Genomic DNA, 12,500 nt, shown 5'->3' on the forward strand with positions numbered 1-12,500 from the left:
GTGAGAAGGGAGACGACCTCAAGCGGATGGAGAGGTCATCGGAGGGTCTGGAAGAAAAGGGGGGAGGAAGTCTTCGAGATGTCCGTGGGGGAGGGATGGGGGAGGAAAGGTGAAGGAGAGAAGGAGGGGGAGACGAGGTCATCAACGCCATCACCTCCAGGTCTAAAGAGGCGTCCATTTCAAGCTCCTCCACGTCTGATTGGTCGTCCAGATCCTCCCGATCCTCCTCCTCCTCCTCTGCTGCTGCTGCTATTGGCTCCTGTAGTTCAAGCCCCGCCTCCATCTTCAGAATCAGAATTAAAAAAAAGGAGTCAGTCAAAAATATAACGATAATAAAAAGAAAGTATTTTTTAAGAAACTATTTAGCATTAAAAAAAAATGAAAATACTTGCCTCCTCCTTCTCTGCTGCTATTGGCTGCTGGAGTTCATGTCCCGCCCCTCTCTCTGAAGGCTGAGCGTGTGATTGGTCCTCCTGCTTCTCTCTTTCTTCCTCCACTTCCTGCTCCTTCAGAATCAGAAAAAAAAACAACGATAATAAAGACATGAGCCTCATCCCAATACCCCTCCTCGACTCCTCTTCCCCTCCTCCGGGACTTGACCCGGAAATCGATCAAGACACGCCATTTTGAAGGACGTCCCAATAGCTGAAATGCACACGGAGGAGTCGAGGAGGGGTGAGGGAGGAGGCAGGAGACGAAAGGGAGGAGACACGCGAGCAGACTACGCAGAAGTGTTTTCACTACTCGCGTATGAAAGCCCCGCCCCCACCGTCACAGCTGGTCGGTTTCAACGGAGGAGCTCCGTGGGAATGATTATGTGCAATTCATTTCTTAAGGTTATAGCAGTGGCGAACCGTCGGGGCCTTCAAAGTATTCAGAGAACACCCTGGAACACTCAGATAAAACAAACAAAACATCCATTTAATTATATAAATGAAATGTAATAAAATGAATAAATGAGAATGGTATCTGTGTTGATGATCTGTTAGAAAAGAAAGCAACCAATCAGATCTCGTTCTGGGTCTCTGGGTAGGACATCCTTCACCCAGGTATTCTGCATCCTTGATCGAAGGCCCCGGCCGTTGCACTGGATGAGAGCGCACGTTTGGACTGACAGTTTGATCGACCAATCAGATATTGACTTGTAGCCAATGGGCGTGTTCTTTCAGAGTCCCCCTCGGTTCCAGGTGCTCTAGAGGCCCGCTAGTTCACCGGCTCGAGGCAGAGGAGCTAGAATGCGACGAAGCAATTCATGCCGTTGTATTGTTTTTAACGTGGACATGGCAAGAGCAACAGGTGGAGATGAAGTTGTTGCGGAATTGTTGTGAGAACCTTTAAGACGACCATTCAGTGAAAAGACGGACATTATAACGCCGCGGAGGGGGGGGGGGGGGTGTCTACAGAAGGTCCAGCTGTGATAGACACGGTTCGCCACTGGGTTATACTCACAATTTAAGTCGTGTTTAATGATCTTGAACGTCACTGAAACATAGCTATTAAGAAAGCTATTTCATAAATGGCTAGATCTTGATAAATAACAATTACTTGTATTGTTTTGTGTGAAGATATTCAGGAGTTAAATTATTTAAAATGCACAGTCCTGAAAGTGGGTTTGTGGAGAATGTGGGGATCTACAGGACACACATGTTCAGAAGGCTTTCAAATCACTATCATTATATTTGTATTTAAAGAAACTATTTAGCATTAAAAAAACTATTAAAAAAACTATAACAAATGAATATATGACAATACTTGCCTCCTCCTCCTCCTCTGCTGCTATTGGCTGCTGGAGTTCATGTCCCGCCCCTCTCTCTGAAGGCTGAGCGTGTGATTGGTCCTCCTGCTTCTCCCTTTCTTCCTCCACTTCCTCTTCCTGCTCCTTCAGAATCAGAATCAGTCAAAAATATAATGATAATAAAATAAGAAACTATTTAGCATTAAAAAAGTCTAAATTTAAATACTCGCCTCTTCCTCTTCTGCTATTGGCTCCTGTAGTTCAAGTCCCACCCCCCTCTCTGAAGGCTCTGCTTGTGATTGGTGCTCGTCTTTGGTGGATTGAACCTGGCTCTGTGATCGGCTTTCGTCGTCCGTTGCTGTCACATGACACGGAGTTGGGGTTTCTCTTTGATTGGTGGAAAGAGGAGGGTGACTGGGGGGGGTTAAGGCAGTTCTGTGAGGAGGGGGAGGAGAGGGGGAGGGAGGAAGGGGTAAGGCAGAGTGTGGTGAGGGAGGAGCATCGAGAGGAGAGTCTTCATTCAGGACTTCCTGCTCCCCTCCCTCCGACTCCTCTTCCAATGGACTCTTCTTTACTGTCTGATGACCCTCCTCTTCCTCCTCCTCCTCTTCTTCTTCAAACTTCTCCTCCTCCTCATCAAAATTCTCCTCCTCCTCTTCTTCAGTCTTCTTTTCCTGCTCAAACTTCTCCTCCTCAGGAACAGAACCAGGACCAGCTTCAGGCTGCACGGGGCTCGTGGGACCAGGAATACTGGATTCAGAATCCTCAGGACTAGCCTCACACCGCAGGGGGCTACCAGGACTAGCCTCACACCGCAGAGGGCTACCAGGACTAGCCTCACACCGCAGAGGGCTACCAGGACTAGCCTCTAGTCTCAGAGGGCTACCAGGACTAGCCTCACGCCGCAGAGGGCTACCAGGACTAGCCTCACGCCGCAGAGGGCTACCAGGACTAGCCTCACGCCGCAGAGGGCTACCAGGACTAGCCTCACACCGCAGAGGGCTACCAGGACTAGCCTCACGCCGCAGAGGGCTACCAGGACTAGCCTCACACCGCAGAGGGCTACCAGGACTAGCCTCACACCGCAGAGGGCTACCAGGAGTCTCCTCTAGCCGCAGAGGGCTACCAGGACTAGCCTCACACCGCAGAGGGCTACCAGGAGTCTCCTCTAGTCTCAGAGGGCTACCAGGACTAGCCTCTAGCCGCAGAGGGCTACCAGGACTAGCCTCACGCCGCAGAGGGCTACCAGGACTAGCCTCTAGCCGCAGAGGGCTACCAGGACTAGCCTCACGCCGCAGAGGGCTACCAGGACTAGCCTCTAGCCGCAGAGGGCTACCAGGACTAGCCTCACGCCGCAGAGGGCTACCAGGACTAGCCTCTAGCCTCAGAGGGCTACCAGGACTAGCCTCACGCCGCAGAGGGCTACCAGGACTAGCCTCTAGCCGCAGAGGGCTACCAGGACTAGCCTCACGCCGCAGAGGGCTACCAGGACTAGCCTCACGCCGCAGAGGGCTACCAGGACTAGCCTCACGCCGCAGAGGGCTACCAGGACTAGCCTCACGCCGCAGAGGGCTACCAGAACCACCCTCTAGCCTCAGAGGGTTTGTAATACTAACTTCTGTCTCACCTGAGAGTACAGGACCATAAACCGGACTAGCAGCTGGGCTACTGTGCACAGAGCTAGCATGAGGAGGGCTAACCTGTGAGGGGGTGCAGGTAGGGGGACTAGCGGGGGTTTCACTAATGTGGCTAGTGCTAGGCATCGCAGTGGTATCCTGAGTGGGACTAGCATGGCTCGGACTAGCCGGGGTGGAAGTAGCATCAACAGCATGGGAGGCAGGGCTGTGCTTGGGGGTGGAAACAGGACTAGCCGGGGCCTGGTTGGGACTAACAGAGCCATCAGGTAGAGAACTGGCAGGTGCTGGGTTCATCTGCTTAATAACAACATAAGGATCCATGCGAACCACACTGGGAAGATCGCAGCTCTGGAGGATGGAACTAGAGTCCACGTCCAGACTTGAACTGGTTTCTGTGTCGATAGCCGGGCTATGAGCGGGGCTACGAGGCGTTTCCCTGGCCTGAGCTGGACTGTGAGGTGGGCTAAAACAAGCCAATACAGTAGCATGTGCGGGGCTGCTGTTTGTTGAGCTAGCTAACGAGGGAGACCGTCTTTGGACTGGACTACAGGTGCTCTGTATGTGAACAGGACTAGCTTGACCAGCAGGACTAGACCTAGGTGGACTGTGGCTAGCAGACCGTGAGCTACTACAGTGTGGAGGACTAAAACTAACTGGCAGGAGGCTTGTTTGACCTGGAGAAGCAGGACAAGGACTACCGATAGTTTGAACATTTGACTGACCAGGACTTGTTGGACTTTGGCTGCTCGCCTCAGTCTGTGGGGGCTCTGAAAAACTAGGACTAGTTCCCTCTTGAACATGCATGTAGTCCACCACGCTGTTAGCTTCTGTTTGACTGTCCGGGTGGCTCAGAGGACTTTCTGACAGAATAAAAGAACTTGGAGAATTTCCACCTTCTATCATCTCCTCATCCTGGCTCGGCTGGATGGATGCAGCCAGTTCTGCTGATGGACCGGTGTCTGCAAGGCTAGTCTCCACTGGTATGCTGTTTTGGATATGTGTGGGGCTCCCCTCTGTAGCTTCTGCGCAGCTTGCACAAGAAGGAACCCCCTGAGTGAAGCTAGTTGGGGGAGGAACTTCCTCCGTTTCACAAGGTGAGCTAGTTAGGCTAATGTGAACAAGGCTTTCTGGTGTTGGCGTGGAAGGACCGTGATGGGGGCTGAGTCCAGGCTCGTCTGGAAGTTCTTCATCTGTGCCGTGGTTAGAGGAGGGGCTACTTTCCAGTGTTTGGGCACCAATGTTAGGCTCTGTGGTACCGGTTAGTTCCTTTGTCAGTCTTGACTGAGTAGGAAGCTGCAAAGGCTTTGTAGACTGGCCCTGGGCTGGGCTGGCAGGCTGGGACAGACTACACTTTGTGGCTCTGAGGGGGGCCGGTGAGGGGCTACATGGCGCTGAGATGGACCGCAGTGAGGCGGGTCTTTGTGGTGAGCGGTTCAGTGTAGAAAGGCCCTGTGCTGGCTCACATCGCACTCCGGCAGGGCTGCTCGATCCAGGGCTCTCATGATCCAGTGTACGTTCGGCCTCCTGTGGAGGACTCTGTGTGCTGACCTGTGAAGGACTATGTGTCGTAGGACTATGCTGTCTTTGTGGGGTTCTGTTCTGAAGCTGTGTGATGTTGTGAGCAGGACTACATGCTGTGTCGAGCGGTGACTGTGAAGTGTGTGTTGAAGGGATCTGCTCAGGTCCAGACAGAACCCAGGTAGGACTAAACCCTACTGGAGAACGTACAAGGCTACAAGCCAAAGGACTACCCTGCATTGGACTGTGCTGAAAGTCTGTGGCCAAAACCTGATCCTCTGTGGAGTTCTGGGTTGGGCTGGAAGAGGTGTTCCTGACCTGACAAGGACTCTGCTGAGCCTGAAAGAAGGTCACATGTGTCGGACTTCGTTGATCCTCTGTCAGACTAACTTGAGGTGAGGTGGGGCTCTCCTGGTACTCTAAAGGATTCAATGAAGCTGGTGTTTCCAGTACATTTATTGGGCCACTGTGAGATGTTGGTGGACTTTGTTGTAGCTCCGTGAAATCTTGATGAGATGGAACAGGAGTTTCTTGTAGTTCTTCGTGATCAGGATGAGATGCTACAGAACCGCTTTGGAGTTTTGTTGGGTCTGAGTGGGCTGGTGAAGGACTTTGCTGTAGCTCAGTGGAAGAAAGATGCGATGGTTCAGGACTTTGATGTAGCTCAGTGGAAGAAAGATACGACGGTTCAGGACTTGTTTGGAGTTCTGTGGAATCAGGATGTGGTGAAACTGGAGTTTCTAGGAGTTCTGCATGATCAGGCTGAGATGGTTCAGGACTATTTTGGAGTTCTGTGGGATCCGGATGAGATGGTGCAGGACTGTTATCGAGTTCTGTGGGTTCGACATGGGATGGTGCAGGACTTTTTTGGAGTTCTGTTGAGTCAGGTGGGCATGGCTGAAGCTCTGTAGGTTCAGATTGGGATGTTTCAGTTATTCGTTGGAGTTCATGTTGCGATGCTACAGGACTCTTTTGGAACTCTGTTGAAACAGGTGGGCATGCCGCAGGTACTTGTTGAAGCTCTCTGGGTTCAGGGTGAGAAGGCGAATTCATTTGTGGGATCTCCCCAGGTTCATTGCCAGAGGGTACACTCTTTTGGAGTTCTATCGAATCAGGCTGCGATGGTGCAGGACTATTTTGGAGTTCTGTGGGACCGAGTTGCGACGGGTCAGGAATTTGATGTGCTTCTACGAGCTCAGGGTGAGATGGCGCAGGAATTTCTTGGAGCTCTGCGAGTTCAGGGTGGGATGGTGTAGGACTCTGTGGGAGTTCTGTGGTATCTGTCTGTGATGGCGAAGGACTGTTTTGGAGATCTGTGGGTTCAGTGCCGGATGGTGCAGGACTCCTTTCGAGTTCTATCGAATCAGGGTGCGATGGTGCAGGACTTTGTGGGAGTTCTGTGGGTACAAGTTGGAATGGTGAAGGACTGTTTCGGAGCTCTGTTGGATCGGGGAGGGATTGCTCAGAAATGTGTTCGAGCTCTGACGTTTCATGGTGAGATCGTGGAGGAATATTAAGTTGTTCTGTAGGATCAGGGTGCGATGGTACAGGACTGTTTTGTTGTTCTGTGGGATCAGGGTGTGATGGCGAGGGCATTTGTTGGAGTTCTGTAGAATCAGGGAGGGATGGGACAGGACTCTTTTGGAGCTCTGTCGAATCAGGGAGGAATGGTGCAGGACTTTGTGGGAGTTCTGTGGGATCTGTCTGGGATTGCAAAGGACTGTTTTGGAGCTCTGTTGGATTGCAGTGGGATTGCTCAGGGATTGGTTCGCACTCTGACGTTTCAAGGTGAGATGGAACAGGACTATGTGGTTGTTCTGTAGGATCAGGGTGCGATGGAACAGGACTATGTGGTTGTTCCGTGGGATCAGAGTGCGATGGAACAGGACTACGTGGTTGTTCCGTGGGATCAGGGTGCGATGGAACAGGACTACGTGGTTGTTCCGTGGGATCAGGGTGCGATGGAACAGGACTACGTGGTTGTTCCGTGGGATCAGGGTGAGATGGAACAGGACTACGTGGTTGTTCCGTGGGATCAGGGTGCGATGGAACAGGACTATGTGGTTGTTCCGTGGGATCGGGGTGAGATGGAACAGGACTATGTGGTTGTTCCGTGGGATCGGGGTGAGATGGAACAGGACTATGTGGTTGTTCCGTGGGATCGGGGTGTGATGGAACAGGACTATGCGGTTGTTCCGTGGGATCAGGGTGCGATGGAACAGGACTATGCGGTTGTTCCGTGGGATCAGGGTGAGATGGAACAGGACTATGTGGTTGTTCCGTGGGATCAGGGTGGGATGGAACAGGACTATGTGGTTGTTCCGTGGGATCAGGGTGGGATGGAACAGGACTATGTGGTTGTTCCGTGGGATCAGGGTGTGATGGAACAGGACTGTGTGGTTGTTCCGTGGGATCAGGGTGCGATGGAACAGGACTACGTGGTTGTTCCGTGGGATCAGGGTGAGATGGAACAGGACTATGTGGTTGTTCCGTGGGATCAGGGTGAGATGATACAGGACTATGTGGTTGTTCCGTGGGATCAGGGTGTGATGGAACAGGACTATGTGGTTGTTCCGTGGGATCAGGGTGCGATGATACAGGACTACGTGGTTGTTCCGTGGGATCAGGGTGAGATGATACAGGACTATGTGGTTGTTCCGTGGGATCAGGGTGCGATGGAACAGGACTACGTGGTTGTTCCGTGGGATCAGGGTGCGATGGAACAGGACTATGTGGTTGTTCCGTGGGATCAGGGTGAGATGATACAGGACTATGTGGTTGTTCCGTGGGATCAGGGTGCGATGGAACAGGACTACGTGGTTGTTCCGTGGGATCAGGGTGCGATGGAACAGGACTATGTGGTTGTTCCGTGGGACCAGGGTGCGATGGAACAGGACTACGTGGTTGTTCCGTGGGATCAGGGTGCGATGGAACAGGACTATGTGGTTGTTCCGTGGGATCAGGGTGTGATGGAGCAGGACTATGTGGTTGTTCCGTGGGATCAGGGTGCGATGGAACAGGACTATGTGGTTGTTCCGTGGGATCAGGGTGTGATGGAACAGGACTATGTGGTTGTTCCGTGGGATCAGGGTGTGATGGAACAGGACTATGTGGTTGTTCCGTGGGATCAGGGTGCGATGGAACAGGACTGTGTGGTTGTTCCGTGGGATCAGGGTGCGATGGAACAGGACTATGTGGTTGTTCCGTGGGATCAGGGTGCGATGGAACAGGACTGTGTGGTTGTTCCGTGGGATCAGGGTGCGATGGAACAGGACTATTTTGGAGCTCTGTTGGATCGGGGTGCGATGGCGAGGGAATTTGTAGGAGTTCTGTAGGATCAGGGTGGGAGGAAGCAGGACTTTTTTGGAGCTCTTTTTGCTCAGGGAGGGATGATGCAGGACTATTTTGGAGCTCTGCCTGCTCATGGTACAAAGGTGAGGGACTTTGTTTAAGTTCTGTGGTTTCAAGGTGTGATGGTGCTGGACTTTGTTGGAGCTCTTGTTGCTCAGGTAAGGATGGTGCAGGACTATGTATCTCTGTGTGTTCAGGATGAGGTGGTGTCAGACCTTGTTGTGTGCTCAGGGTCTCGTCAGGACTCTGTGGTGACTCCGAGCATGTAAGCTGGACTTGACTATGAGTGGTGGGACTGATGGGTGGAGCCTCTGTGTGACTTAGAAGTTGTGGTGGCTCTGAAATGCTGTTGGAAGGTGTCTGTGTGGGACTGAGAGGGGGGGCCGGGGTAGGACTGAGTGGCTCCTCTTCCTGAGGCCTGCAGGTGGAGCAGACGTAATCTTCAGACCCCGCCCTGCCCTCCCCAGCCTGGACGATACACTCTGTATGGACACACCTGTAAACAAAACACACAAACATGTCAGCTTGTCTGTAATTAATCTCCAAACCACAGAAAGCAAGTCTTATTTGAGGGACCACACATCCTCGAGAAAGCATTTGCTAATCAGTTGCCCGTCTTTACACGTAACAATTGCTTATTTGAAGATATTTAGTCGGGATTTAGAGTTAATCCTAGCTCTGGTAAAAGTTTCAAGTTACCTTTTAAATTGCATCAGACAAAGGAACCAGTGCTCCATTTATCACAATTGACCATTGCATAATTTTACATAGACTGGAACATTGAATCAGCATTAAAGGAACAGCTATAAGCTAGTTTGATTCCAATTTAACGATAAAAGCGCCATGGAGTCCCGCAAGGTTCTGTACTTGGACCTTTTCTATTCCCCTTATATGTGCTTCTGTAATGTATAAGAAAACACTACATAAACTTAGTGTACCTATAGCAGGAGATACAGGTCCAATAGTCCTGTGGTGTGTTGAGGTCACAGAGAGGGCAGGGCAGGGCCGGGTCACATGTCTCGCACAGAAACGAGTGATTGGCCCACTGGCCTGATGACCTCACACCACAGCGGCGGCAGATTCTGCAGTTCTGGAGGAGAGAGTTAAAAAATTAAATAAAAACACTCAGGGTTACAACAACATAACAATGATGTAACATCGGGAGGCGTGTGGCGTAGTGGGTTGTCCACAGGTGTTCGGATCAGGCGGTCACAGGTTCAAACCTCACTGCAGTCAGCATGTCGTTGTCCACAGTATTGAGTATGTAAGTCGCTTTGGATAAAAGCGTCCAACAAGTAACATGTAATGCAATGTAACAAAAGGCCAACAAGGCCTATGGCTAGGCTAGAGATATGTCTTCATGTTATTATATTCTTGATGATACACGTAACTATTAGCTATTGTGGGAGCCATCAGTGAAGTAGTATGGTGAGAGTCTGGCAGGACCGCAGAGACAGGTTCAGCCACGACTCGAAGTCATCAGTCTACACTCGTCGATCAGAGCGAGCGGAGTGCATTTTCGCGAGCGGAGCACATTTTCTCATCCGCCTCACGGAGCGTGGAAAGTGAGAGGCAGGGCTGCCTCTGTTCCGTCGGCGTGGATAGGAGGTTTACCTGTGCTGTTGTGGGGAGGTTTTTCCCGGGAAGTCGCGGAGAGACGGAGCGGCTGCACGTTGTTGCTTGGGCCCCCTTTTTCCACCTGCCCAGTTGTGCTGTGGCGGGGACCTGCTTCCACTTGTCGTGTGCTGCTGTCCTGGCGAGATTTTGCCCCGGGGGGCGTAACGGAGAGACCAGAGCGGTTTCGCGTTCGGGCTGCGGCCTGCTTTACACCTGCTGTAGTTGAGGCCTGTATCCACCTGCTCCACCTGTCGTGCTCTACGGTGCCGAGGACGTTTTACCACGGGGATATCGCGGAGAGACCGGAGCGCCTCTACGCCTCGAGCTGGTCCTGCTTCGCCTATCCTGCTGTACTGAGGAGGTTCTGCACCGGGGATATCGCGAGGAGAACGGAGCGCCTCCACATTTCGGGACTGCTTGCACGCCTATCCGGATGCTGTGCTGGTCTGGGAGAATGGCCCATATCGGATTCTGCTGTGCCTGTTAACTGTTTTTGACTATGAGAAGATCTCTAGTCATTCTGAGAAGACTACTGGACTCAGGTCTGTTCTGCAACCTGCAGTGGGCATCCCCTGCAAATGTTTGGATGTGTTGCTCAAACAATTACCGGTTGCCTTGTTACAGTCAATCTGCTCGACAAAATATGTTTGTCTTTTTTATTTTCCTGCGTTGATGGTTCTTCAGGACTGCTTCTTAAGCTCTAATCACACTCTCGCAGACCTTTCCGGTGTCTCTAAAGTAGATGACGGTGTGTGTGTGTCGCTTAAGAGGAAAAGGTGCCTGGTTTTGTTGTTGTTATTACTGTCAGGAAATGTACAACCTAACCCTGGTCCGCCCAGTAGTAATAGTAAGATCGCTACTCCTGCTGATCTTAAAGCTAGGTCTGGGTTGGGTTTCATCCACTTGAATGTGCGCAGTCTGTTAGGTAAACTAGATTTTGTCCGTATCTGGGCTCGACTGACGCTGACGTCATTGTTTTATCTGAAACATGGCTAAACAAGTCTTTTTTGGCCTCTGACATTGCCTTAAATGGTTTTAATGTGTATCGTTCCGACCGGCCTAATAAAGGTGGTGGCGTTGCAATTTATGTTAAGAATAAGTTCAGTGTAACCACATTAGTTTCCAAATCGATCAGTAAGCAATTTGAATTTTTAGCCTTAAATATAGAAGTGGCAAAGGGGCAACAGGTCATGGTGGTGGGCTGCTACAGACCCCCCTCAGCTGGCAAGGACTCCTTGTCTTCACTAGCAAATCTTTTATCACAGCTAGACTACAAGGACATAGTGCTGCTTGGAGGTTTGAACTGGGACTGGTTAGCTGCAGAGTCAGAGGATTTAAAAACCTTTGTATCTCTCTGAATGTTACTCAGATTGTGGACAGTCCGACTCGCCCTCACATCAAGTCCCTAATAAATCCTCCCTAATTATCTCATTTTAACTAATGTTCCCCATAAATACTCTTCTGTGGGACTATTTGCAAATGATCTGAGTGATCACTGAGCTGTAGCCACCATCAGGGACACTAAGGTCCAAAAGGTTAAACCTCGCATTATCATCAAGAGAGACATAAAACATTTTGTGGAGCAGGTTTAGTTCATGATCTGTTTGGGTTTGATTGGGGTCAAATGGATCTGTGTGCTGATGTAGAAACCGCATGGTCTTATTTTTATCTTGGTTTTATGGAGATCATTGATAGACATGCACCCCTGCGTAAATTTAGAGTAAAGGGACGAGACACTCCCTGGTTTTCTGCCGAGCTGTCCAGTCTCCTTCATGAGAGAAACAAGGCCTGGGCAAAGGCCAGGAGATCAGGCTCAGAGGTAGAGTGGCTGCGTTCAGGCAGCTAAGGAATAGCTTCACTTCAAATGTCAAAAGTGCAAAGTCGAAGTACTATTTGTCAGTTACCACAGAAAACCTAAATAATCCTAGGAAATTTTGGAAAGCAATAAAATCGATATCAACCGGTGAGATCCGTAATGAGCTCCTCCGTGCCTCACCACAGCATCTGGCTCTATATCGGACAGGGCTCTATGCTACATTGCTTTAATGAGCATTTTGTGTCCTGTGGCTCTCTGTTTGATTCTGTCACTGACTCTGCTTCTGTGAACACCACAGTCTGTGACTCTGAACAACGTGGTCTGGAAAACCCTTTCAGTTTTACTCCTTTAACTGTTGGTATTGTTCATGAAGCATTATCCAAGTTAGATCCTAGGAAACCGGCCGGCCCGGACAACTTAGAACCTTTCTCTTTAAAGATAGCTGCAGCTTGTATTGCTCCACCTCTCACTTCTCTTTTTAACCTCTCCCTCAGCACAAACACAATTCCAAAAGTATGGAAGTCAGCGTATGTCCTGCCTTTACTGAAAGGAGGGGAGGCAACTATTTTAAATAACTATAGGCCAATCTCTAAGTTGTCAGTTCTGGCTAAGGTGCTCGAACGCCTTGTGAGTGAACAGGTAAAGGAGTTTTTATGTATAAATGACTTCCTGTCTGAGCATCAGTCAGGATTCAGAAAGCAGCACAGCACCATCACTGCCACGATGAAAGTGTGAATGACATTACTACTATTTTAGATAATAAGCAGAGTTGAGCAGCTCTGTTTGTTGACCTGTCCAAAGCGTTTGACACGTCGATCATCTCATC

General features: G+C 50.5%; 2 protein-coding genes across 2 annotated transcripts in view; both read right to left on the bottom strand.

Annotated features, from left to right (window-relative positions):
* Positions 1–4: 4 nt before the first annotated feature.
* LOC117442928 (nascent polypeptide-associated complex subunit alpha, muscle-specific form-like) lies at positions 5–6,024 on the bottom strand (the record flags this gene model as incomplete). The annotated part of the gene is made up of 4 exons (XM_071202512.1): positions 1,966–6,024; positions 1,757–1,879; positions 393–506; positions 5–283 (listed from the first exon to the last, which is right to left on the bottom strand). Coding segments are annotated over exons 1-4 (4,494 nt in total), but the record flags the coding sequence as incomplete, so codon positions are not given.
* A 141-nt stretch (positions 6,025–6,165) lies between these two features.
* Positions 6,166–12,500, bottom strand: part of LOC117442925 (zonadhesin-like) — a 14,310-nt gene continuing 7,975 nt past the window's right edge. Inside the window, exons 8-9 of the mRNA XM_034078878.2 lie at positions 9,180–9,331; positions 6,166–8,737 (exon numbers count right to left, since the gene is read on the bottom strand). Of these exons, the coding sequence (XP_033934769.1) occupies positions 6,246–8,315 (2,070 nt within the window). The 5' untranslated portion in view covers positions 8,316–8,737; positions 9,180–9,331 and the 3' untranslated portion in view covers positions 6,166–6,245. The remainder of the gene's footprint in view (positions 8,738–9,179; positions 9,332–12,500) is intronic.

This window comes from Pseudochaenichthys georgianus, unplaced genomic scaffold, assembly GCF_902827115.2.
Source record: "Pseudochaenichthys georgianus unplaced genomic scaffold, fPseGeo1.2 scaffold_505_arrow_ctg1, whole genome shotgun sequence".
NCBI classification, from domain to species: Eukaryota; Metazoa; Chordata; class Actinopteri; order Perciformes; family Channichthyidae; genus Pseudochaenichthys; species Pseudochaenichthys georgianus.